This window comes from Rattus norvegicus, chromosome 2, assembly GCF_036323735.1.
Source record: "Rattus norvegicus strain BN/NHsdMcwi chromosome 2, GRCr8, whole genome shotgun sequence".
NCBI lineage: Eukaryota > Metazoa > Chordata > Mammalia > Rodentia > Muridae > Rattus > Rattus norvegicus.
Genome location: NC_086020.1, coordinates 45,080,485 through 45,103,654, shown reverse-complemented (window position 1 = coordinate 45,103,654; position 23,170 = coordinate 45,080,485). Strand labels below are relative to the sequence as shown.

General features: G+C 44.5%; 1 protein-coding gene across 2 annotated transcripts in view; it reads left to right on the top strand.

Moving 5' to 3' along the window:
* Positions 1-21,766, top strand: part of Map3k1 (mitogen-activated protein kinase kinase kinase 1) — a 68,667-nt gene extending 46,901 nt beyond the window's left edge. For both annotated transcript variants that reach the window (XM_039101582.2, NM_053887.2), the window contains 14 exons: positions 2,024-2,145; positions 2,700-2,781; positions 3,004-3,187; positions 7,055-7,333; positions 9,134-9,255; positions 10,100-10,191; positions 10,549-10,738; positions 10,969-12,235; positions 12,519-12,671; positions 13,584-13,746; positions 15,287-15,418; positions 16,440-16,582; positions 17,208-17,339; positions 19,241-21,766. In XM_039101582.2, coding sequence (XP_038957510.1) covers positions 2,024-2,145; positions 2,700-2,781; positions 3,004-3,187; positions 7,055-7,333; positions 9,134-9,255; positions 10,100-10,191; positions 10,549-10,738; positions 10,969-12,235; positions 12,519-12,671; positions 13,584-13,746; positions 15,287-15,418; positions 16,440-16,582; positions 17,208-17,339; positions 19,241-19,390 — 3,211 coding nt within the window. In that variant the 3' untranslated portion in view covers positions 19,391-21,766. The remainder of the gene's footprint in view (positions 1-2,023; positions 2,146-2,699; positions 2,782-3,003; positions 3,188-7,054; positions 7,334-9,133; positions 9,256-10,099; positions 10,192-10,548; positions 10,739-10,968; positions 12,236-12,518; positions 12,672-13,583; positions 13,747-15,286; positions 15,419-16,439; positions 16,583-17,207; positions 17,340-19,240) is intronic.
* The last annotated feature ends 1,404 nt before the right edge of the window (positions 21,767-23,170 follow it).

Below are 23,170 nucleotides of genomic sequence, written 5' to 3'. Positions count from 1 at the left end.
TCAAACTCAGAGATCCACCTGCCTCTACCTCCTGAGTGCTGGGATTAAAGGTGTGTAAACATGTCAGTCAACCCAATAACATTTTGAAAAATGCTTAATGAAATCCACACCGGGTAGAGAAGAGAAAGGTAGGAAAGGGTAGATGAGAGCAAATATAATGGCATGTATGGGTGGAGACCCCACAGTGAAGTCCGTCACCTTAAGCTTTCTACATCACAAAGATAAGATGTCTATGAGTGTTTTATTTAAAAGCAAATATTTATATAAAATTTTGTATTTCTCCATATATATGAATATAAATATATATGGAAAAATGGCACATTTTCCTTTGAAGGGAGCTTTGGTAATGCAGCAGTTCTGTTCTTGAAAGGCACTGCACTGTATGTAAAGTAGTCCAGCCTTTCTGGGCAGGAGGGTGGTTTTATGAAACATTTTCATATCCTGCTCCAGAACAGGCGCTAGCCAGAGCCTGGTGCATTGAAGAAGTGAGCCATCTTCAGTGGTTTATGTATGTGTGGCCTGATGTTATGTGTGGCATAGTGTAGTGAAAATATAGGAAAAGGTTTTTTTGTTTTTTTAAGATTTTATTTATTCATTTATTATCTATAAGTATACTGTAGCTGTCTTCAGATACACCAGCAGAGGGCATCGGATCTCTTTACAGATGGTTGTGAGCCACCATGTGGTTGCTGGGAATTGAACTCAGGACCTCTGGAAGAGCAGTTGGGGCTCTTAACCGCTGAGCCATCTCTCCAGCTCTTTTTTTTTTTTTCCGGAGCTGAGGACCGAACCCAGGGCCTTGAGCTAGGAAAAGTTTTAAATAGCCAGCAACAAATGAATGATTGAAATATCCTCAGTGTAACCAGACGTGGTGACTCGGGCATGTGGTCCATGTATTCCGGAGGCTGAAGGAGGAAGGCTACCATGAGTCTCAGGCCATTTGGGCTGAGTAGTGAGTTCCAGGCCAACTTGGGGTACACAGAAGGGCCCTGTGTACACTGCACCCCCACACACAAATATGTCCATGTTATGAATATGTCCAGTAACCATTTAAAATTACACCTCTGAAGACTGTTGAATACTCTGGAAAATGTTGATAAAGGAAACCTTACGTGAGTTATATTGCTGCCTTATAGGTATCAATTTTATATATGAAATCACATGCATATAACTGTTAGGGAGAATTGTGATGGCACTAATAGAGTCTGTTATTACAGCTGGCCTCTCTCTCTTTAAGTGTTTATGGGCCACTGGGTCTGTGTTATAACTGTCAGTTATGCCCTAGTAGGCTCAGGTTTTCATTGATAATATGAAAGTGAACAGATTAGACCACTGTCTATAAAACTTTATTTATAAAATAGGCCACACAATGACTGGATCACGTTGAGTTTGTTACTCACTGTTCTGTATTTCTGTGACTTCTAAAATATCACAAAAGTAGACTCAAAAACGTTTGTGATGATTTCTTAAGCTGCAGTGGTAAGCAGATACATGCGTAGTTAGAGTCCATCAAATCGATGAACATTATGCCACTATGTACATGGCTGGGCACACTGTAATCCCAGTTCTGGGGCAGAGGGACCATTTCAGGGATACAGCGTCCTTTCATGGCGTTGTAGTTCCTCCGTTCACAGTAAGGACAACGCAACTACAATCTGTGAATCCAGTTCCATGATTCCGCTCCTAATCCCTGTGTGTTAAGGGGAGAAATAACAGGCAGGTGGTGATGCACACCTTTAATCCCAGCACTCAGGAGCTAGAGGCAGGCGGACCTCTGAGTTTGAAGCCAGCCTGACCTACAAAGTGAATTCCGGGACGGCCAGGGCTGCACAAGAAACCCTATCTCAAAAAGAAAGAGACAGAGACAGAGACACAGAGAGAGACAGAGACACAGAGAGAGAGAACTGGAACTGCCCAGCCGTTATTCCATGGTGTTGTCTGACAAGAAACTGGCTAATGGGTGCACATTCCAGAGAAGTCCTCCGGATTTGGGTGCTTAGTATTTTGCTTCCTTCCCTCACAGCATCAAGGATGAAGAGGAGCAGATGTGTCCCATCTGCTTGTTGGGCATGCTGGATGAGGAGAGCCTGACTGTGTGTGAAGACGGCTGCAGGAACAAGCTGCACCACCACTGCATGTCAATCTGTAGGTGGCCCGTCCTCCCCGTGCTCAACCTGGCTGTCCTCTCGCTGCTGCTTTACTTAGGATTGCAGGAAAATGACTTGTGGGGACATTGTCTAGAGCAGAAGGAAGTCCTGTTAAGCTCCACATAACCTGTTCCACAGGTTGGGTTGTGGGGTCTGTGTGGATTGAAAATAAAGCAGTTTATATTCGGTGATGCAGGTGAAAATGGAAAGAACACAGACTTAAAAGCTGCCCAGAAGCTGTCAGGACAGAAAGGGTGGAAGACCTGGGTGGGCTTTCCAGAGGGTGAGTCTGAAAGGCTAGCCACAGAATGGAGTGGGGGAATGCTTCGAAGAATGCTAACACAGCAGTATCCTCACGAGTGGTAGAGTAGCATTTGTGTAGGTACCAGCATCAGGATTTACTCTGCTGACTGGCCAGCTTTGAGATTGGTACCCTATCAAATTGTCTGAGGCTCCTTCTGTATCCGTCCTATACTCACTGTGATGAATGCTTAGGACTTGATAGCGTCAAACATTTACATTTTTATGACATTTTTCCTTTATGTGTTTCAGGGGCAGAAGAATGTAGAAGAAATAGAGAACCGTTAATATGTCCCCTTTGTAGATCTAAGTGGAGATCCCATGACTTCTACAGGTAGGAATTTTCAATATCTGATTTGTACATGTTTAACAAAAAATTAAAATGATGTTGTCCAGGGTCTCATGGTAGTACACACCCATAATCCCAGCTCTTGGCAGATGAGGCCGGAGGTTCATGAGTTAAAGGCTAGCCTGAGCTACAGAGAACCTGGTCTAAAAGAAAAGGTGACTTACATGTTAGTCTTTCGCAGCTGAGTTTTGTTATTTTCCATTTTAGCCATGAGTTATCAAGCCCTGTGGATTCCCCTACCTCCCTGCGAGGTGTACAGCAGCCCTCCTCCCCGCAACAGCCTGTGGCCGGATCACAGCGGAGGAATCAGGAAAGCAATTTTAACCTTACTCATTATGGAACCCAGCAGATTCCTCCCGCTTACAAAGATTTAGCCGAGCCATGGATTCAGGTAGGAGCTCTTTGTGTAATTCCCAGAGACACATTCGTGCTAGTCATGTCTTGTGTTTGCCCCCTTCCCTCAGTTGTTTCTAATTTAGGAAAACACTTCGCCGGTGTGACACCTAGCATGCTGAAACCTTGAATCGGGTTCTCGGATTGTTCTTTTCTGTATACGTGCTGCACAGCTTACACTTTGAAGTTTTCTTTGTGGTTTCACCTATCTAGACGTCTTTCTTCCTCATCTAACATACAGAAGAAGCTGTGCACGGAAGGAAGGTGCAGCTCTTTAGAGCTCATTCCCCCAGGTTAATCCCCGTTCCTGACAAGGGTTGCTACTATGGTCCTGTTTGCTGCTGTTAGCCCAGTTTCTCCTTTCTACATCACACGGCATACAACAGACAGTGCTGAGGGGATGAGTGACGAGGAGTGAGACTTAACCTTGGTTGGTATTTTGGTTGCCTTTACCTCCTTGGAATGGTTTTGCATCCTCAGTGAACTTAGGTTTAGGTGGGCCAACTTCTAAGTTATTTTCTTGGTTGCTGAATGCTTTCCATTCTATTTTTAAATGTAGGCTCTATAGCCAGTGCTTCCAGTAGCTAATAGTGAGATAATAGTGACGTCAAATAGTTCGTGAGGTCCATTAACTCATCCAGTGTCTCTGTTACAGAAAATGCTGCCTTTCGGTGTCATGGCCCTTTTTCTGCAGCATTGAAACCTACTCTTCCCGTTAACCACCCACTCCTTACCAACCTGATAAAATCCACAATTTACGGACACACCTAATTCTCCTGATTTAGGAACAGTGTCCTGTAGGGCATATCCCCTTCAGGACCTGAACTCCTCGGTTGATTCTGAGCTATAGAAGCCATTGTTTGGAGGCTGTCACCAGCTGTGTTTTTCTTCCTTGGTAGGGCATCACTAAGGTCGATTAAAACTGAGGCAGTGCAGGAAGCTCTTGGCTCCTGCTGGTTTACTCTTCTTATACATGTAAATACATCACAATTCGTCTTCTCCCCCAAAAGTGTGTAAAACATCTCTTATATCTAGAAGTTTTCATATATGTTGTCTTAGAATCAAGCTTACTTTTTAATAATTGGTCATGAGGTCAATACCATTTACGATTCTCCTGTAGAAGGTTTTGGGTCCTGGTGGGAGGGCTGTAACCACACTTACATTAACTCTGTTACATCCTTGTCCTTTGTTCATTTAAACAAAGCATTCTCTTTTTTTATCTTTATTAAATTGGGTATTTCTTATTTACATTTCAAATGTTATTCCCTTTCCCAGTTTCCAGGCAAACATCCCCCTAACCCCTACCCCTCCCCTTCTCTATCGGTGTTCCCCTCCCCATCCTCCCCCCATTACCGCACTCCCCCCAAGAATCCCATTCACTGGGGGTCCAGCCTTGGCAGGACCCAGGGCTTCCCCTTCCACTGGTGCTCTTACTAGGATATTCATTGCTACGTATGAGGTCAGAGCCCAGGGTCAGTCCATGTATAGTCTTTAGGTAGTGGCTTAGTCCCTGGAAGCTCTGGTTGGCTGGCATTGTTGTTCTTGTGGAGTCTCGAGCCCCTTCAGCTCCTTCAATTCTTTCTCTGATTCCTTCAACAAGGGTCCTATTCTCAGTTCAGTGGTTTGCTGCTGGCATTTGCCTCTGTATTTGCCATATTCTGGCTGTGTCTCTCAGGAGCGATCTACATCCGGTTCCTGTCAGCCTGCACTTCTTTGCTTCATCCATCTTATCTAGTTTGGTGGCTGTATATGTATGGGCCACGTGTTGGGCAGGCTCTGAATGGGTGTTCCTTCAGTCTCTGTACTAAACTTTGCCTCCCTATCCCTTCCTAAGGATATTCTTTTTTTTTTTTTTTTTTTTTTTTTTTTTGGTTCTATTTTTCGGAGCTGGGGACCGAACCCAGGGCCTTGCGCTTCCTAGGCAAGCGCTCTACCACTGAGCTAAATCCCCAACCCCCCTAAGGATATTCTTGTTCCCCTTTTAAAGAAGGAGTGAAGCATTCACATTTTGATCATCCATCTTGAGTTTCATGTGTTCTGTACATCTAGGGTAATTCAAGCATTTGGGCTAATAGCCACTTATCAATGAGTGCATACCATGTGTGTTTTTCTGTGACTGGGCTACCTCACTCAGGATGATATTTTCCAGTCCCATCCATTTGCCTATGAATTTCATAAAGTCATTGTTTTTGATAGCTGAGTAATATTCCATTGTGTAGATGTACCACATTTTCTGTATCCACTCCTCTTTAAACAAAGCATTCTTTAGTCTCACTTTTCTCTTCTGATCCCACCTGTTGATCCTTTTCCTACAAGCCAAAAATCATACAAATTTCTGTTTCTCTTAAGAAAAATATTCTGACTTGAAGCCTCCACACCGGTGGTGTCCTGTTTTCCTTGTTTTTTGTACAAAGCCATACTCCTTCTCTATAAAGTATTTTAATCGTGTATAAATATGGAGTTCTTTGCAGTTTGTTTTTTGTCTCTTGGTTTTAGTGTTTTGTTTTACAATTTATTTATTTTGTATATGTGAGTACACTGTGGCTGTCTTCACACACACCAGAAGAGGGCATCAGATCCCATTACAGATGGTTGTGAGCCACCATGTGGTTGCTGGGAATTGAACTCAGGACCTCTGGAAGAGCAGTCAGTGCTCTTAACCGCTGAGCCATCTCTCCAACCTGGGTTTTAGTGTTTTTAAACAAAACAAACTATGAAAATGAAGGTACCCAGTTATCAGAGTTTAGCCTCAGTTTTACTTATAAGCTATTCAGTGTTAGTAACTTCGCATGATCATTCCTTGAATTTGATGATAAGGTGTGTTCTATGTGTTGAAGTGACTAGCATTGCAAATTAAGTGCTGTCGTGCTTTAGTTACTTTTATTGTTTCTGTGACCAAATACCTGGCAAGAAGTAACCATGGAGGGAAGGATTTGTTTGAGCTTACAACCGAAGGCATGCAGCTAATCATAGCAGGGAAGGCACGGCAGCAGGACCTAGAGTAGCTGGTCACGGGGCATCCACAGACAGGAAACAAAGGGAAACGAGCTCATTTCTCATTATTCAGCCTGTGCTCAGCACATTTACGGTAGGTCCCCGCCTCAACTAATATAATCTGGAAAGGCCCCAGTAGACAATCCCAGAAGTTTCTAAGTCCCATGAATTTGGCAGTCAGGGAGTGGGGGTGTGGACCCCATTTCTCCGGATGCTGTTGGCCCTCAGCTTGAGGGGAGAAAAGGGAGCAGAGGCAGAGAGCAGCAGAGTTTGGACAGAATTGCCTCCAGAGTCTGCTACTTGGGAGGCTGAGACAGGAGGATTGCTTGAGTCCAGGTTCTGGGCTATTGCACACTCTACAGTTCAGATGTTCCACTAAGTTTGGATGTCCACACTAAGTCTGGCATCATAAGGGTTACCTAGCAGATAGTTCAGCTAGTCAAGAGTTTTCCTTTTAAGCGTAGGAGTCTGAGTTTAATGTCCAGAATCCTATAGAAAACTAGGTGTGTTGATGCACTGCAGTCCCAGCTCTGGAAAGGTGGACCCACAGGGCTCAGTGTCCAGCCAGCCTAGCCTAATTAGTGAGCCTAAAGAAGAGCCCATCTCAAACCAGAAAGAAAAGAGACGTGGACATCTCCCGGGAACAGCTCCTGAGGTTGACCTCTGCCCTCCACATGTACACATGTGCACCATGAGCCCACACAAGAATGTGTATGTATTATGTAATTCTTCATAGAAAAACGTTGACAATTAAAAGTATCTGTCAGATACAGTCAAGGCTTGAAAAGTGGCCATTTTTCTTTAATTGTGGGAAACTCGTTAATACAGCGTGGGTCGCTTACTTCTCCACACTTGTGTTTGCTCGATTCAGGCATTCGGAATGGAGCTCGTTGGCTGCTTATTCTCTAGAAACTGGAACGTAAGGGAGATGGCCCTTAGGCGCCTTTCCCACGATGTTAGCGGGGCCCTGTTGTTGGCGAACGGGGAGAGCACTGGAACTTCTGGAGGCGGCAGCGGAGGCAGCCTAAGTGCTGGCGCCGCCAGTGGGTCTTCCCAGCCCAGCATCTCAGGGGACGTGGTGGAGGCGTGCTGCAGCGTCCTGTCTATCGTGTGCGCTGACCCTGTCTACAAAGTGTACGTTGCTGCTTTAGTAAGTACTTTATTCCATACCCATCTCTTACGAGTTTCTTTCTTTGGTCTTTTGTAGGTATCAGTTATAAGAAGCAATGCATCTTTACCAAAATTTTTTTATACCATAGTCCTAAGAAGTTGCAGTATTCCATTTTGTCTGTCCATATAATTTTACTGATCTTAATGTGCTCCTGATTTCTTATACACTGTTTACTGTCTGCCGTCTACTAGTAATGTCTTGCTGTTCATATATTTTCTTGAATGAATGCATCACATATGGCCAAGTTAAAACTTCTTGATGGCTTGTATTGTAGTTCTGGGCCATAAATCCAGCACTCAGAGGAGAAAGGTAGGGATCAGGAGTTAGGTTGATCTTCACGTGTGAAGTCTAAGGCTAGCCTGAGTAATGTGAGGACCTACCTCAGGAAACAAGAACAACCAGTCAACAATAGGGTCAGGAAGTTTCCTTTGAGGGTTTTTTGTTATTTTTGATGTCATGAAACATTAACAAGTATTTATTCCCAATAAAAAATTGTTCTCAGCTTCAATAAGTATTGTGAGAAAATTCAGAGACTTTCTATACAAAATGGCCCCATGATGTCTCAGTTCCTTCCTGTCACTGGTAAAATACCCCCAGGAAAAGAAGCTTAATAAGAGAAAGGTTTGTTTTGGCTCCCAGTTCCAAAATATAGTCCACTGTGGCAGAAACTTCTGGAGGCTGGCCACCTTGCATCCCGTCAAGAAGCAGGGAAAGACACTAATCCATGACTCACTTCTACTTACATAACCAAGTCCTGGTCACAGTTAAGATGCTAACCACAGAGGTTAGCAAAATCAAGACAGTCCCAACATGGGCGCAGAGGCCCATGCCAGGTGCAGTCCCAGAGTCTGTCAGGTTGTCAGTTGGCACTAACCGTCACACATGCAGTAGATGTAGACTGTCTCAGTTTACTACCATGGCTTGTCTTCCAGGAGCAGGGTAGCATGATGGAAAAGTGATTTACAGGCTGACGTGACGTTGCCTTTCTCGGACTCCACCTCCTCGGAGCATTGTTTCTCAGCCTCATAATTACCTGGGGGTGGGGACACCAGAGGTGCTGTCCCTGTAGAATGTTGAGCACTGTGGCTTGTAACCACTAGATGGCTGCCCGTGTTAAACCTTCATGCCCTCCATCTTGAGAGCGAAGAGGCGAAACGTGTCTTCTTCAGGCACTACCAGTAACGCCCGGAGCGGAGACCCATCCCCGGCCTAGAACCCCTGCCTTGGGATAAATAGGAGGGAGAAGAGAAGGAGGGAGGGGGTGCATATGTGGAAGTCAGAGGACCACTTCCAGAAACCATTTAGTTCCTCCCGTGTGGGTTCTGGGGATCAAACCCAAGTCTGTTTGGTGACAAGTGCCAGTGATCGTGAACCATCGCACTGGCAGGATTTCTTCCTAATCTGTTTAAACTCAGCCTCCAAGCTCATCTCTTGCAGTCTTGTTTTCTAACTCACAACTTAACAGTTGGGTCTAGTGACTCTCACTGTTCAGAAGCGTGAGTGGCCATGAATGTGAGTTCAGATCAGAATCCATGACCTCAGAAACCTTCACACCTAGAGCATTAACTGCGCCCATTGAGCTGGAGTCCAGGGAGGTCTGGCTGTGGACACCTTGATTCCCCTCGGGTTAAGTCACGAACTGCCGCTCTGGCTCACCCCGCTCTGGTCAGCCATTCCTATTATTACCTACTTTTCTCCCAGGTTACCTCAGCTTAGGGCGTTTGCCTTGATGCATCGTGGATGTGGTTAGACTGACCTTCGGGTTTTCTTCCCCCTCAGAAAACACTGAGAGCCATGCTGGTATACACTCCTTGCCACAGCCTGGCAGAAAGAATCAAACTTCAGAGACTTCTCCGGCCAGTGGTAGACACCATCCTAGTGAAGTGCGCAGACGCCAATAGGTAAGGCCTCGCTTTAACATGTCTGTGCCGTCCTCACACTCGGTACTTGATGCATCTGTGTTGGCAAATCATTGACTATTTGTAATGTGAAATCTGAACTGAAAGCCTAGGACTTAAAGCTTGTAAGGGGTAGGGAAAGAAACCCCAACGGCAAGGAAAGCCAGGCTAGCAAACTACGTGGACCTATACGTCTAAAGCATTATGCTGGGCATCCTTTCTAAAGTCCCATTAGAGAGAACACTGACATATGTGACCACAAGGAGTAACTGATTATACCTGCCTCTGCCTCATGTGGCTCAGGACAGGATCCTGTACCTTATTCACATCCTACAGTCTTCAAACCCGAGAGAAGTAAGAGTGGTAGCAGTGGAAGTGACCTAGGCCAGGACTCTTAGGTCAGCAGACAGAGAAGCTCGAGTTTGTTTAGCGCCCCTGGGAGATTCTGTCGAGCACTTACCACCTCCGTCCAGCACAGTTCGGTGATTGGCCAGAGCGGCTCAGTCTCCGTCCAGCACAGTTTGGTGATTGGCCAGAGCGGCTCAGTCTCCCTTGTTTGCTTCTGCAGCTGCCCTGTCAGAGCCTTCTCGCTCCTGTTCATCTTTCCGAGTCTAGGTTAATTTTGTAGAGTTAGTAAAGGCACGGGGAACATCGTGTGTTTCCATCCGAGGATGGGTTAGATGGCATGTATTATGTAGCCCACTTTCTGGAACTCTGGGCCGCTTATCTGGGGAGTTGCTTGAACAATTGGGAACGTAAGAAACGCTGTAGAGATTCCATGACATGTGCAGCTCATCAGCGAGTTGTTGACCCAGTCGGAATTAAGGCTGCTTTTGTTTCTTCGTAGCCGCACGAGTCAGCTGTCCATATCAACACTGTTGGAGCTCTGCAAGGGCCAAGCGGGGGAGTTGGCAGTTGGACGAGAAATACTTAAAGCTGGTAATAACTTCTACCTTAAAATAATGAGCACTGTTTACTGTTTCCTGACCTAATAGTTCTCAGAAGACTGTTGTTGAAGTAACTTTATAAATCTGTTCATTCAGCTGTGTTAAAAATAAGAATCTAAGAGACGCCCTTGAGACCCGTAGAATCCAGAGCGTTTCTATGAGCCTTCCCATTATTTACTCATGTTTTGTTTTAGAGTTTTTTTTTTTTTTGGTTCTTTTTTTCGGAGCTGGGGATCGAACCCAGGGCCTTGCGCTTCTTAGGCAAGCGCTCTACCGCTGAGCTAAATCCCCAACCCCGTTTTAGAGTTTTATAATGCTGTTTTTCCACCATTTATTTTTATTTGTGTAGGATCCATCGGTGTTGGTGGCGTTGATTACGTCTTAAGTTGTATTCTTGGAAACCAAGCTGAATCAAACAACTGGCAAGAACTCCTGGGTCGCCTCTGTCTTATAGACAGATTGCTCTTGGAATTTCCTGCGGAATTTTATCCTCATATTGTCAGTACCGATGTCTCACAAGCCGAGCCTGTTGAAATCAGGTAACTTTCCTGTGGAAATCAGTGCCTGCCTCTCTTCTTGATCACACACTAAAACCTTAATATTTGAGTAGCATAGAAACCTGAAGACTAGGCTACTTAAACGTTTATAAATTCTTCATACCAGAATGGTTTTTGTGTACAGGGCAGGCTATAAATTGCCTTTTTAAAACCGTGCATTTATTTCTGGTACTTTGAGCTCTTGTAGTAACTGAAGGTGTTTCTCCTTTCAGGTATAAGAAGCTGCTGTCCCTCTTAGCCTTTGCCTTGCAATCCATTGACAATTCCCACTCTATGGTCGGCAAACTCTCGCGGAGGATTTATCTGAGCTCAGCACGAATGGTGACCACAGTGCCCGCCCTGTTTTCCAAGCTGGTAACCATGCTAAGTGCTTCTGGATCCTCCCACTTCGCCAGGATGCGCCGGCGTCTGATGGCCATTGCAGACGAGGTAGAAATTGCCGAGGTCATCCAGCTGGGTTCGGAAGACACTTTGGATGGCCAGCAGGACAGCTCGCAGGCATTGGCCCCTCCCCGCTATCCAGAGAGCAGCTCCCTTGAGCACACAGCCCATGTAGAGAAAACTGGAAAAGGATTAAAAGCTACGAGACTGAGTGCCAGCTCAGAGGACATTTCTGACAGACTGGCTGGCGTTTCTGTAGGACTTCCTAGTTCAGCAACAACAGAACAACCAAAGCCAACAGTTCAAACAAAAGGCAGACCCCACAGTCAGTGTTTGAACTCCTCTCCTTTGTCTCCTCCTCAGTTAATGTTTCCAGCAATATCAGCCCCATGTTCATCTGCCCCGTCTGTCCCAGCTGGCTCTGTAACAGATGCTTCTAAGCATAGACCTCAGGCGTTTGTTCCCTGTAAAATACCCTCTGCGTCTCCCCAAACACAGCGCAAGTTTTCCCTACAGTTCCAGAGGACCTGCTCTGAGAACCGAGACTCAGAAAAACTCTCCCCAGTCTTTACTCAGTCGAGACCCCCACCCTCCAGTAACATACACAGGCCAAAGCCATCCCGACCCGTTCCGGGTAGCACAAGCAAACTAGGGGATGCCTCAAAGAACAGCATGACACTCGACCTGAACAGTGCTTCCCAGTGTGATGACAGCTTTGGCAGTGGCAGCAACAGTGGCGGCGCCGTCATACCCAGTGAGGAGACGGCATTCACCCCAGCAGAGGACAAGTGCAGGTTAGATGTCAACCCCGAGCTCAACTCCAGTATCGAGGACCTTCTTGAAGCATCTATGCCTTCAAGTGACACAACAGTCACTTTCAAGTCCGAAGTCGCCGTCCTCTCTCCTGAGAAGGCCGAAAGTGATGACACCTACAAAGATGACGTCAATCACAATCAAAAGTGCAAAGAGAAGATGGAGGCTGAGGAAGAGGAGGCGCTCGCGATTGCCATGGCAATGTCGGCTTCTCAGGACGCCCTCCCCATAGTCCCTCAGCTGCAGGTGGAAAATGGAGAGGATATCATCATCATCCAGCAGGATGTGAGTAGTCTTCACGGTCCTGGGAGCCCGTGCTGAAGTCTGCCGGGGACGGTGCTTCCGAGGGGGGGCGGATGTGAGCGTCCTTCTGCGCAATCACGTGACAACAACTCTGAGTCGTTGCAGTAGCGGTACTTAGCCGCTTCGAGACTTCTGGCCGGTTCTGAAATGATTGTCACTTACACAGTGTCCATTCATGGGTGGAGTGGGAACTAGAATAGTATTTCTCGGTCTAATTATATAGCATCTTGCTCTTCTAACAGCAAAACGATTCTTCAATTCACAGACACCAGAAACCCTACCAGGGCATACCAAAGCGAAGCAGCCCTACAGAGAAGACACCGAGTGGCTGAAAGGGCAGCAGATAGGCCTCGGAGCATTTTCTTCTTGTTACCAAGCACAGGATGTGGGCACTGGAACTTTAATGGCTGTGAAACAGGTCAGTATTGGGAGCACAGGGTGAGAGTGTTCACATTATGAAATGACATATATGCAGCTGTGAACTCAAAGGACGAAATGCCGGCATCTTAGAGCTTTGGTGGTAGAGGTGTTTGGTTTGGTTTTGGAAGCATCGTGTAGCCCAGCTGGCCTCGAACTTGGGACCTTCTTGCCTCTGCTTTCCTAGTGGTAGGATTACAAGATTTTGCCGCCACACTTGATAGTTTGGAAAAGCTTCAGAAGCAGCACAAACATGAACTCTTTTTAAGAGTTGAAGCTGGGGGCTGGAGAGATGGCTCAGTGGTTAGAGCACTGACTGCTCTTCCAGAGGACCTGAGTTCAATTCCCAACAACTGCATGGTGGCTCACAACCATCTGTAATGAAATCTGATGCCCTCTTCTGGTATCTGAAGACAGCCACAGTGTACCTCTATGTAACAAATAAATAAATGTTTAAGAGTTGAAGCTGGTCACTGTAAGGTCCTGAATGAAAATGGTCAGAGAGCTGGTAGGTCATTCCTGCCCTTCTCGCGTGCCGCCTAAAGACCCCCACTCTCTATAATGAGTTCACGCACTCGCTAGGATGCAGAAATGATGACTTCCCTCTTTAAAGTCATTGTTAGCCTGTCATTGGCTTTTCCCGTATTTACTGTTCTGTACAGTAAGAGTCTTGGCCGCAGCACCCTTACGCCATTTTCTGATCTGCTCACTGAGCTGTATTCTTCTTGTGTAGAGGGGTCTGGCTTGTGCTTCCCTGTTGAGTTGCTGCTTTTATAAAGCATGCTGCATCCCTGGAGTAAGTGCCATTTGCTGCAGTGTGTGAGGTAGTTTGGATTTGCCATTTTACGTCAGATTGGTTTGAAAACTTAGAACAGTAAAACCCAAGATCCTGTTAATGTGCTTATTAAAACAGGTGACCTACGTCAGAAACACATCTTCTGAGCAGGAGGAAGTGGTGGAAGCCTTGAGGGAAGAGATCAGGATGATGAGCCACCTCAACCATCCGAACATCATCAGGATGCTGGGGGCCACGTGCGAGAAGAGCAACTACAACCTCTTCATCGAGTGGATGGCGGGTACGTTCTGCTGGCACACAGCGTGCTGAGTGCCCCATTATAAATACCCTTGGGTATCTAAAAACAAACCACTCCTAATATACAGGCATACACAAAAAGTATTGTCTATATTTTAAATCTAGTAAATATTAAAATTTTTCCGCCTTGCTGTTTTGTTTTGCTGTGCCTGGAATCGAGCCCAGACCTTGTACATGCTAGGCAAGCCCCCTGCCACTGACCTTGTACATGCTAGGCAAGCCCCCTGCCACTGACCTTGTACATGCTAGGCAAGCCCCCTGCCACTGACCTTGTACATGCTAGGCAAGCCCCCTGCCACTGACCTTGTATATGCTAGGCAAGCCCCCTGCCAACTGACCTTGTATATGCTAGGCAAGCCCCCTGCCACCGAGCTGCATTCCCCAGCTCAGCAACTTTTCTTAGGAGTGGTTTTATGGCTTGGTGTATAAGAATCTTTTTTTCTTGGTCCGTTTAAATTCCATATTTCTCTTGATGGTCATCACTAATTGTATAGATTATGGTTTTGTAAGAAATGCTTCCAAAAGTGTGAAATAAAGTTACTAAGCAGGGCATGTGCCTTTGGGTAGTGCAGTGCACTCAAAGGCTGAGGCAGAAGGGTGCTTGGTCCAAGCCCAGCCTGAGCCGTAGGTGAGGATCTGTCTCAAACAGATCTAAATCAATTAAGGTATAGTTTGAAAACTTAACTTCAGAGGAAACAGCACTGAGACACAGAGTTAAACCTCATTCTCTTGAACATAGACTGGCTCACTTCTATATACTATGTAACAATGGCTCCAGATATGCCAGTCCTTGTGTGGTTTAAGAGTGCGTCTCTAGTTCATGCTTGTGTGTGCTCAGTGGTGTGACTGTGTGCGTGCAGATGTCTGGGACGGCGAGCGCCTCGGTCACTCTCCACCCTTTCTGAGACAGGATCTCTCTCTGACCCTAGAGCTCAGAAGCTGGGCTGAGATGGCTGGCCCATGCTGAAGCCACAGGGACATACCACCATGCCTGGGTTTTCAATGTGGGTTCAAGAGGTTGAACTGGGGTCTCTCTGTATCCATGGCAGGCACTGTACCAGCTGAGCCATCTCCCCAGTGAGACCCAGTAGTGAAGCCCCTTCCTTACCTGTTGTTTTTCATGAGGATGAACTGAACAGATGGTTTATGAGACTCATTGGGTTTGTGACTTGCCCCGTCAGAGCCAGTGCATGACATTTGATACCTAGCTGTCTTCCTGCTCCTCCCCTGCTCTTACCTTCTGCTGAGTAACACATCTGTAATAGTTTATGCACTTTGAAAAAAGAAAAGAACAGGAGTCTTCATTGCAGAAATCTAGTCTATATTCAATCTAAATTTATACTTTAGGATTTATAATTGAGCATTCTATAGAGAAACGTTAACTGATTTACAGTTTTGATATAGGAAGTCAGTTGTACTTCTGACGTGGACTCTGAGTTGAGCATGTCACAACAGCTCATGCTGTGGGCTTAGGAAGCCAGGGTGTGGTAAAGAAGCCACGGTCACGATTCTGTGTCTTCCAGGAGGCTCCGTGGCTCACCTCTTGAGTAAATATGGAGCTTTCAAGGAGTCAGTGGTCATTAACTACACAGAGCAGTTACTCCGTGGCCTTTCCTATCTCCACGAGAACCAGATCATTCACAGAGACGTCAAAGGTAAAAATCCTAATTATTTTCTAATGACAACACAAAAACAAACATTTAAAACTTGGCCTTTGATGGATTCTAACACAGGTTTTTAAGTCTAGGATTAAATAACCCTATGACCATTAGAACTAAAAGGACCCTTAAGAGTCTTTCTATCTTTCTCAATAGCACAGCGTGTTCAATACTAGAAAGGCTGTGACTTGGTAGAAAGTGTAAGACTAAGGCCTTCTCCACCCCCATCTTGGTTTCACAGCGCATCCCCACAAGATCCCTGGTCGTGGTTTTTCTTAGGTAATTAGTGTATCATAAACTTAAGAAAATTCTGTCATATCTTGCAGCTTAGATTTTTTTTAAAAGATTTATTTATTTATTATATATAAGTACACTGTCGCTGTCTTCAGACACACCAGAAGAGGGCATCAGATCCCATTACAGATGGTTGTGAGCCACCATGTGGTTGCTGGGAATTGAACTCAGGACCTCTGGAAGAGCAGTCAGTGCCCTTAACCGCTGAACAATCTCTCCAGCCCTAGATTTTATTTATTAAAGGCAACTTGGATTTTCTGTTGTGAATATCTTGAGTATTTGACAATGTATTGAAGTGCTGTTGTGATACTTTTATTGAACTATAATTATAAAATTACCATATAATTTGAATTTAATTAGTATTAGATCAACAAGTCTTGGCCTTAAAATGTAAATTGTACCAAAATTTGAATTCTGAATAGGCTCAGCTGAACTCACCATTGTTACAGTTTGAATCCTGACTTTAAAGGGTCTTTAAGCTTATTCCTTTCTCACCATGGGCCTTATGACTTGGATCTTCAGAATTTCCTTCTGAGGCCTTAGGTTAGACCCACAATAGAGAGAGTGGTGCGGCTTTGCAGGGATGGAGCAGGGGAAGGCAAGGCCAGCTTTCTGTGGGGCGATGGCTGGACCTACATTGTGATGGTTCACTAGCAGAGCTTCATGAGGCTGTCGCTATGTCCTGTTTGATTTAACACAGAGTCATTTGTATCTCTGTGGACAGGGGCCAATCTGCTCATTGACAGCACCGGTCAGCGGCTGAGAATTGCAGACTTCGGTGCTGCCGCCAGGTTGGCATCCAAAGGAACTGGTGCAGGAGAGTTCCAGGGACAGTTACTGGGGACAATTGCATTCATGGCGCCTGAGGTGAGACGTGGCATTGAGTATAAAGGAGGACAATATTGTGGAGTTCCGGGTGGCAGCATCATGCCAGGCTACTTCACAGTAGGACAGTGTGCACTTAGTAATTAGAAGCCCGTGACCCTATAAGGTAGTTTTTAATAGGACCCTCCATTTCAGACCCTCACTCTCAACCCTCTCCTTTCTGTCTTATCAGAATTATAAAAGACACGGTTTTATAGATTTGCTTCAGGGTTACTTTAACACAAATTTATCACAGAATTGTGGGGTTAGTTTGTCAGTGCATGTGGTAGAAATATGCAGAAGTTACCTCTTCCTTCCTGAAGAGAGGTGAGCCACAGAGCCGGCCTTGTCTGTCAACACTCAGCACAGCATGCACTTCTGAATGGGACCTGTCCTTCCTGTTCAGTGTGGTGACCATTTGCTCTCGTGCCCCACTTATAAGAAGAGGGACTGCTTTAGTTTCCTGGGATGTTTGCTTTTGTGCCACAAGGACAGTAAGCTGGCTAATGAGATGTCAAGTCGTCTGTGTAATTTGTTGTTTGTACCACTGTTTGCTCTGAACTTATACATAAAAAATAGACCTCCTTTCAGTAAGTCGAATTTCCAGATTAACTCTGCTTCGTTTTAGGTACTAAGAGGTCAGCAGTACGGTAGGAGCTGTGACGTCTGGAGTGTTGGCTGCGCCATTATAGAAATGGCCTGTGCAAAACCACCCTGGAACGCAGAAAAGCACTCCAATCATCTTGCTTTGATATTTAAGGTGATTATGACACAATTACTTTTTTTTTTTTATTAACTTGAGTATTTTTTATATACATTTCGGGTGTTATTCCCTTTCCCGGTTTCTGGGCAAACATCCCCCTCCCCCCTCCCCCCTCCCCTTTCTTATGGGTGTTCCCCTCCCCATCCTCCCCCCATTGCCGCCCTCCCCTCAACAATCTAGTTCACTGGGGGTTCAGTCTTAGCGGGACCCAGGGCTTCCCCTTCCACTGGTGCTCTTACTAGGATATTCATTGCTACCTATGAGGTCAGAGTCCAGGGTCAGTCCATGTATAGTCTTTAGGTAGTGGCTTAGTCCCTGGAAGCTCTGGTTGCTTGGCATTGTTGTACATATGGGGTCTCGAGCTCCTTCAAGCTCTTCCAGTTCTTTCTCTGATTCCTTCAACGGGGGTCCTGTTCTCAGTTCAGTGGTTTGCTGCTGGCATTCGCCTCTGTATTTGCTGTATTCTGGCTGACACAATTACTTTTTAGTAGTAAAATTAGAAGAAGTCAAATCTCATGGGTTGTCCCTACCAGTCTTTGTTTTTATTTTATGTTACATGTGCGGGAGTTTGGCCTGCATGTTTGTCTGTGCACCACATGCATATGGTGCCTGGAGAAACCAGAAGAGGGCGGCAGATTCCCTGGAACCAGAGGAATGGGTGGTGCAGGCTGCTATCCACCAATATAAAAAAAGATACTCATTCTTGTATATGAAGAGTGTGTGTGTGTGTGTGTGTGTGTGTGTGTGTGTGTGTGTGTGTGTGTCTGTGTGTGTGTGTCTGTCTGTCTGTGTGTGTGTGTGTGTGTGTGTGTGTGTGTGTGTGTGTGTGTGCGCGAGCCATGACACATGGAGATAAGAGGACAGCCTAAGGTGTCAGTCCTTGCTGTCCATCTTGTTTGTGTGGGGTTCTTGTGTTGGTCACTGCACAGCGTCCACCCCACTGTAGGACTGCTAGGCTTACAGACAGGCATCCTCAGACCTGGCTTTTTACACAGGGTCTGGGAATCCCAGCTCAGGCCGACCGGCAGCCTTGTGCAGCAAGCGTTCCCACCCACTGACCCTACTCTACTCCCACGTTTTGTTTTGTTTGGGAAGGGAGACGGGGTCTCTATAGTCCTGGCTGGGCTTAAACAGAGAGCTGCCTATGTCTGCCTCCCGAGTGCTAGGATCAAAGGAGTGTCCCCCAAGCCCAGCTCTTCCCCAAACTTTTAGTGCACTTCTTTTGACTTGTCTGTGCTCCTTATAAGGAATTTACTCAGTGTTGTCAAACTCAGGACCAGGCATTGCTCTATGACTAGGATGCTTAAAGCCTGAACGGACTGTGCTCAACGGAAACGTTTGGCTTTGTTTTCCTCCCTGTAGAAGGAGAAACAAGGACAGTGAGTGGTTACACTTGGGAAGGTGGGAAAGGACTTTTGTCTTCCGGTGTGTAAGATGTGTGTGCACCACTCTGTCTCTAGATCAGAGACGTTTTAGGATTTCTTTCTCTTCTATCAATTTGCATTTTTTAGTAATCATTTGTGAATTTGCTAAGGTGAGGCGAAGGGGGAGTTTGATTGCGATTAAGAGTAAGTAGGTAGATGTAAGTGATTTAGAGTCATCCTTTACCTGTTTGTAGGACAGCTCTTATCTGGCATGGTGTCACACAGCTGTGATTGACATATTCCTGAAGTGGAGTTAGAAAGATCCAAGCCATCAGCCTGTCCTAAGAAGAAAAAGAAAAAGTAAAGACTAGTAGTTTATATTGTTTGCTACTAAGAATTAAGATTTGTCCAACGCTGAAGAAAAACTCACTCCTAACACACTGTGTAGGTGTGCCTGGGAGGCTATGGGATTCACATGTGGGTGCCATGCAAAGCTGCTGTGGAAGCTCAATGCTCTGGTTTGGTCTCCCGCAGATTGCGAGTGCAACTACTGCACCATCCATCCCGTCACACCTGTCCCCGGGCCTGCGAGACGTGGCTCTGCGCTGTTTAGAACTTCAACCTCAGGACAGACCTCCGTCAAGAGAGCTACTGAAGCATCCTGTCTTCCGTACAACATGGTAGTCAACTGCTCAGGGTGCGCAACAAGGAAAGAAAACTCGCGGGCAGCCACGTTGATAGTCTGCTGGCCTCATACCACTGACCAGAAGAGGGGCCAGTGGGGAGCCCGCACCTAAGCATGTGACTGACAAATCATAACTGCACCTGAGCTCCGTCTGCAGACGGCTACAACTCGTGCAGGAGCTGTAAACCGTGCCTTTCACAGGACGCTCTTAGGTGAGCAGGAAGGCGGTGGAGTTTGCATGATTAAATAGCATAAATTTATTTTTGGAGCACTTTTGCAGCAATATTAGCAGCTGGGGGCTCAGGATCAACTTTACTGTGTCACTTCTTCTATTTCACCTAGGGCCACAGCAGGGTTCTGCAGTTCCGTCTCGGTTTGTTTGTTTGTTTGATTTTATTGGGGTTTTTTTTTTTTTGTTTTTTTGTTTTTGTTTTTTATCACTGGCTGTAAAAAAAAAAAAAGAAAATCAGAGTATGCTATGAATAGCAGTAAATACATGTGTTTTTAAAAGTTAATAACTTCTTTATTACCCACAGTTGAATTTTTTTTTAACTCCTGGTTTATTGTAGTTCATTGTGCATTTTACTGTTGGCCCGTTCATTTCGTTTTTTCGAAAAATATGGTTCTGTATTTTCATTTCACCTTCTTCATTTGTGTTGAATATTCAGGGAAAGGTGATCTCTTCAAACCAGAAAAAAATATAGAAGTAGGTGTGAAGTAGTTAATTAAGTCTGTGCTGTTGCAGGAGTTCTGTTTTCTGCTCATTGGCATGTAGGGAATACTGGCTCAGCCTGCCCTCGTGGTGCGGGGTAAGTAGAAACTCACTCAGAACTCAGTTGTTCTTGGATGCAGCTCACGGGGCAGGATTGTCTGAAAGTTGGTGAATTCTTTCATATTATTTTGCTAGTCTATAGGAAGTTCACACTTAAATCTTCCTCTTTGTAACAATCCATCATTCATCCCCGCTGATTGTAACGTAACTACTGTTTTCCTTCTGCCGTGCATGATGTTTTTATACTAGACTGGGCTGATAAACTCACTCACCTACCAATCAGTAACGTTTTTTAAAACAAATACTAAATTTGCTCTGCATTTAGAAAATGCTCAGAAAGAAAAATGAAGTTGAATTTCATTTACACACTTAATTCCTGGCATTTGCACAACTATTTGTCTTAGCCTCAAGTTGAATTCAGATGCATGGAATCGTGAAGGAAAACGGTAGCCCTTTGTACGTGTGTCTTTTAAATCAAGTACTGATTAGCTCTTAGCTGTAACTTTGAGATGTTAAGTTTTAACTCTTCAGAAGCCAGTGTGAAATAGAATTGGTTATTCTCAAAGACTCAGGATAAAGTAAATAAGCTATATATATATATATGTATTTATGTAGTACATTTGGAATGTACAACACAAATTGGAAGTAAAATAAGTCCCAAGACAAGTTTACAGGGATAGACTGCAGATAATTTTCAAAGACAGTTTTATGTAAATGTGCTTCTTAGTGAAAATTTACATTCCTTTGTTTTGGAAGATTGGCAATATTTGAAGAGTTAAAAATAATACAGAAATGTGAAGTTTGGTAATGCTAAATGTATTGTACTTGACTTTTTTTCTTTTTATTTTTACTTTTTGACTACTTAGAATTTTCACAATTCTAATGAGATTGTCCCGAGTCTCTCATGTGCAAGCTTTAAAGGACACACTCTTGCCATTTAATGTACTGGAAGACCATTGGTCAGATTAGACTGTGTCTGACAGAGATGTAAACTGTATAAACTGAGGAACCTCAGCTAATCAGTGTTACCGTGTAGATCCACATGCCTGCCACATTTCAAACTCAGACTGTCCCCAGATGTCAGGACCCACCGTGTTTGAGTTTGTTTGCAGTCCCCTCGGCTTGCTGGTAATTGTGCTGTTTTGTTTTCGATGCAAATGTGATGTGATATTCTTGTTTTCTTTGGATCAAAGCTGGACTGAAAATTGTATTGTGTAATTATTTTTGTGTTTTTAATGTTATTTGGTACTCAAGTTGTAAATAACGTCTACTGCTGTTTATTCCAGTTTCTACTACCTCAGGTGTCCTATAGATTTTTCTTCTACCAAAGTTCACTCTCACAATGAAATTCTATGTGCTGTGTGACTATGATTCCTAAGACTTCCAGGGCTTAAGGGCTAACTCCTATTAGCACCTTACTATGTAAGCAAATGCTACAAAAAAAAACTCTGGGTTAAGAAAATTTGGCTTAAATGTATCCTTTGTTATTTTAAATATATCGAGATATTTTAATTAAAATTTTTACCCCTTTGAACCAATTTTATAGTATTTGTACCTATTTTGGTGTTTTGTCTTTATAGTAAATAAAAGTTTTTGAACAAAAGTTAACTGGTATTCTGGCTTTTTTTAAATGGAATTTTATACTAATAGAAAGGTTCCGAAAGCGCTGTAAATTTCTGCCTTTCACCCTACTGACACCTCAGCTGCCCCATCATAGCCTTCATACACAGAAGTGGTTTAGGGAAGACGCTCAGTCTGAGTGTTGTGCTTGCCCATTGCCCCAGGAGTACTCAGGTGGGCTGGGATGTGCTTCTGAGGGTAGAAGGGATGTGCACCGTCTGTTTGTCCCCGTGCTGCTGAGATGACCTGAGGAGAACCGGATAACCAACAGACTGCCTAAATACCATTCGCCATCCTCTTTAGCTATGTGCTCTTAGCTTTGCATGAGATGTTATCCTGATAGTTACCAGATGATGATCTTTTTCCTTCAGTTTATTCATTCCTCAACATGTGTCGACTGGTACTCTGCTACTAGGGCGATTAAATTAATGGCATACCATGTGATGTTTGGTACATGCATACATGTAACCTTTAAATGCTATTTTCCATCAGAGGAATCCGTGCTCTTTAAGAAAAATGGCTGCTCCAAGGACTACGTAGGACAAGTACACAAGATGGAGCTAAATGTCTGACCTATTCAAAGAATAACGGTGGCTTGCTGTGATAGGCAAGCCATTTATTTATCATATATTATCGTTTATCTGCTGAAGTCATATGTCAGTTTCTGAGGCTTGGCCTGTACTAGTGAAGGTTCTGAGAACAACCAATAGAATGTGTATATATATATATATATATATACACACACATATATATACACACACACATATATATATATATACACACACATACATATATACACACACACATATACACACACACATATACACACACATATATATACACACACACATATATACACACACATATATATACACACACACATATATATATACACACACACATACACACACACATATACACACACACATATATATACACACACATACACACACATATACACACACATATATACACACACACATATATATACACACACACATATACACACACACATACACACATATATATACACACACACATACACACATATATATACACACACATACACATATATATATACACATACACACACACACACACACACACACACATATATATATATATATATATATATATATATATATATATATATATATATTACAAAGGGTGTTTAGTAGATTGACTTGCCATTACAATACAAGGTGATCAACAAGAGCTATCTACGTTCCAGAGGCTGAGTCACTGGTAAACTGCTCAGCCCAGGAGGCTGAACGCCTCGGCAGGGCCATCTGGCACTGAAGGTCTGGGAAGCTACTTGTCTTCCCACTATGGAGGAGGCTGAAGAACCTGGGTTCTGATAGCACCAATGCAGGTCACCAGCTGAAGG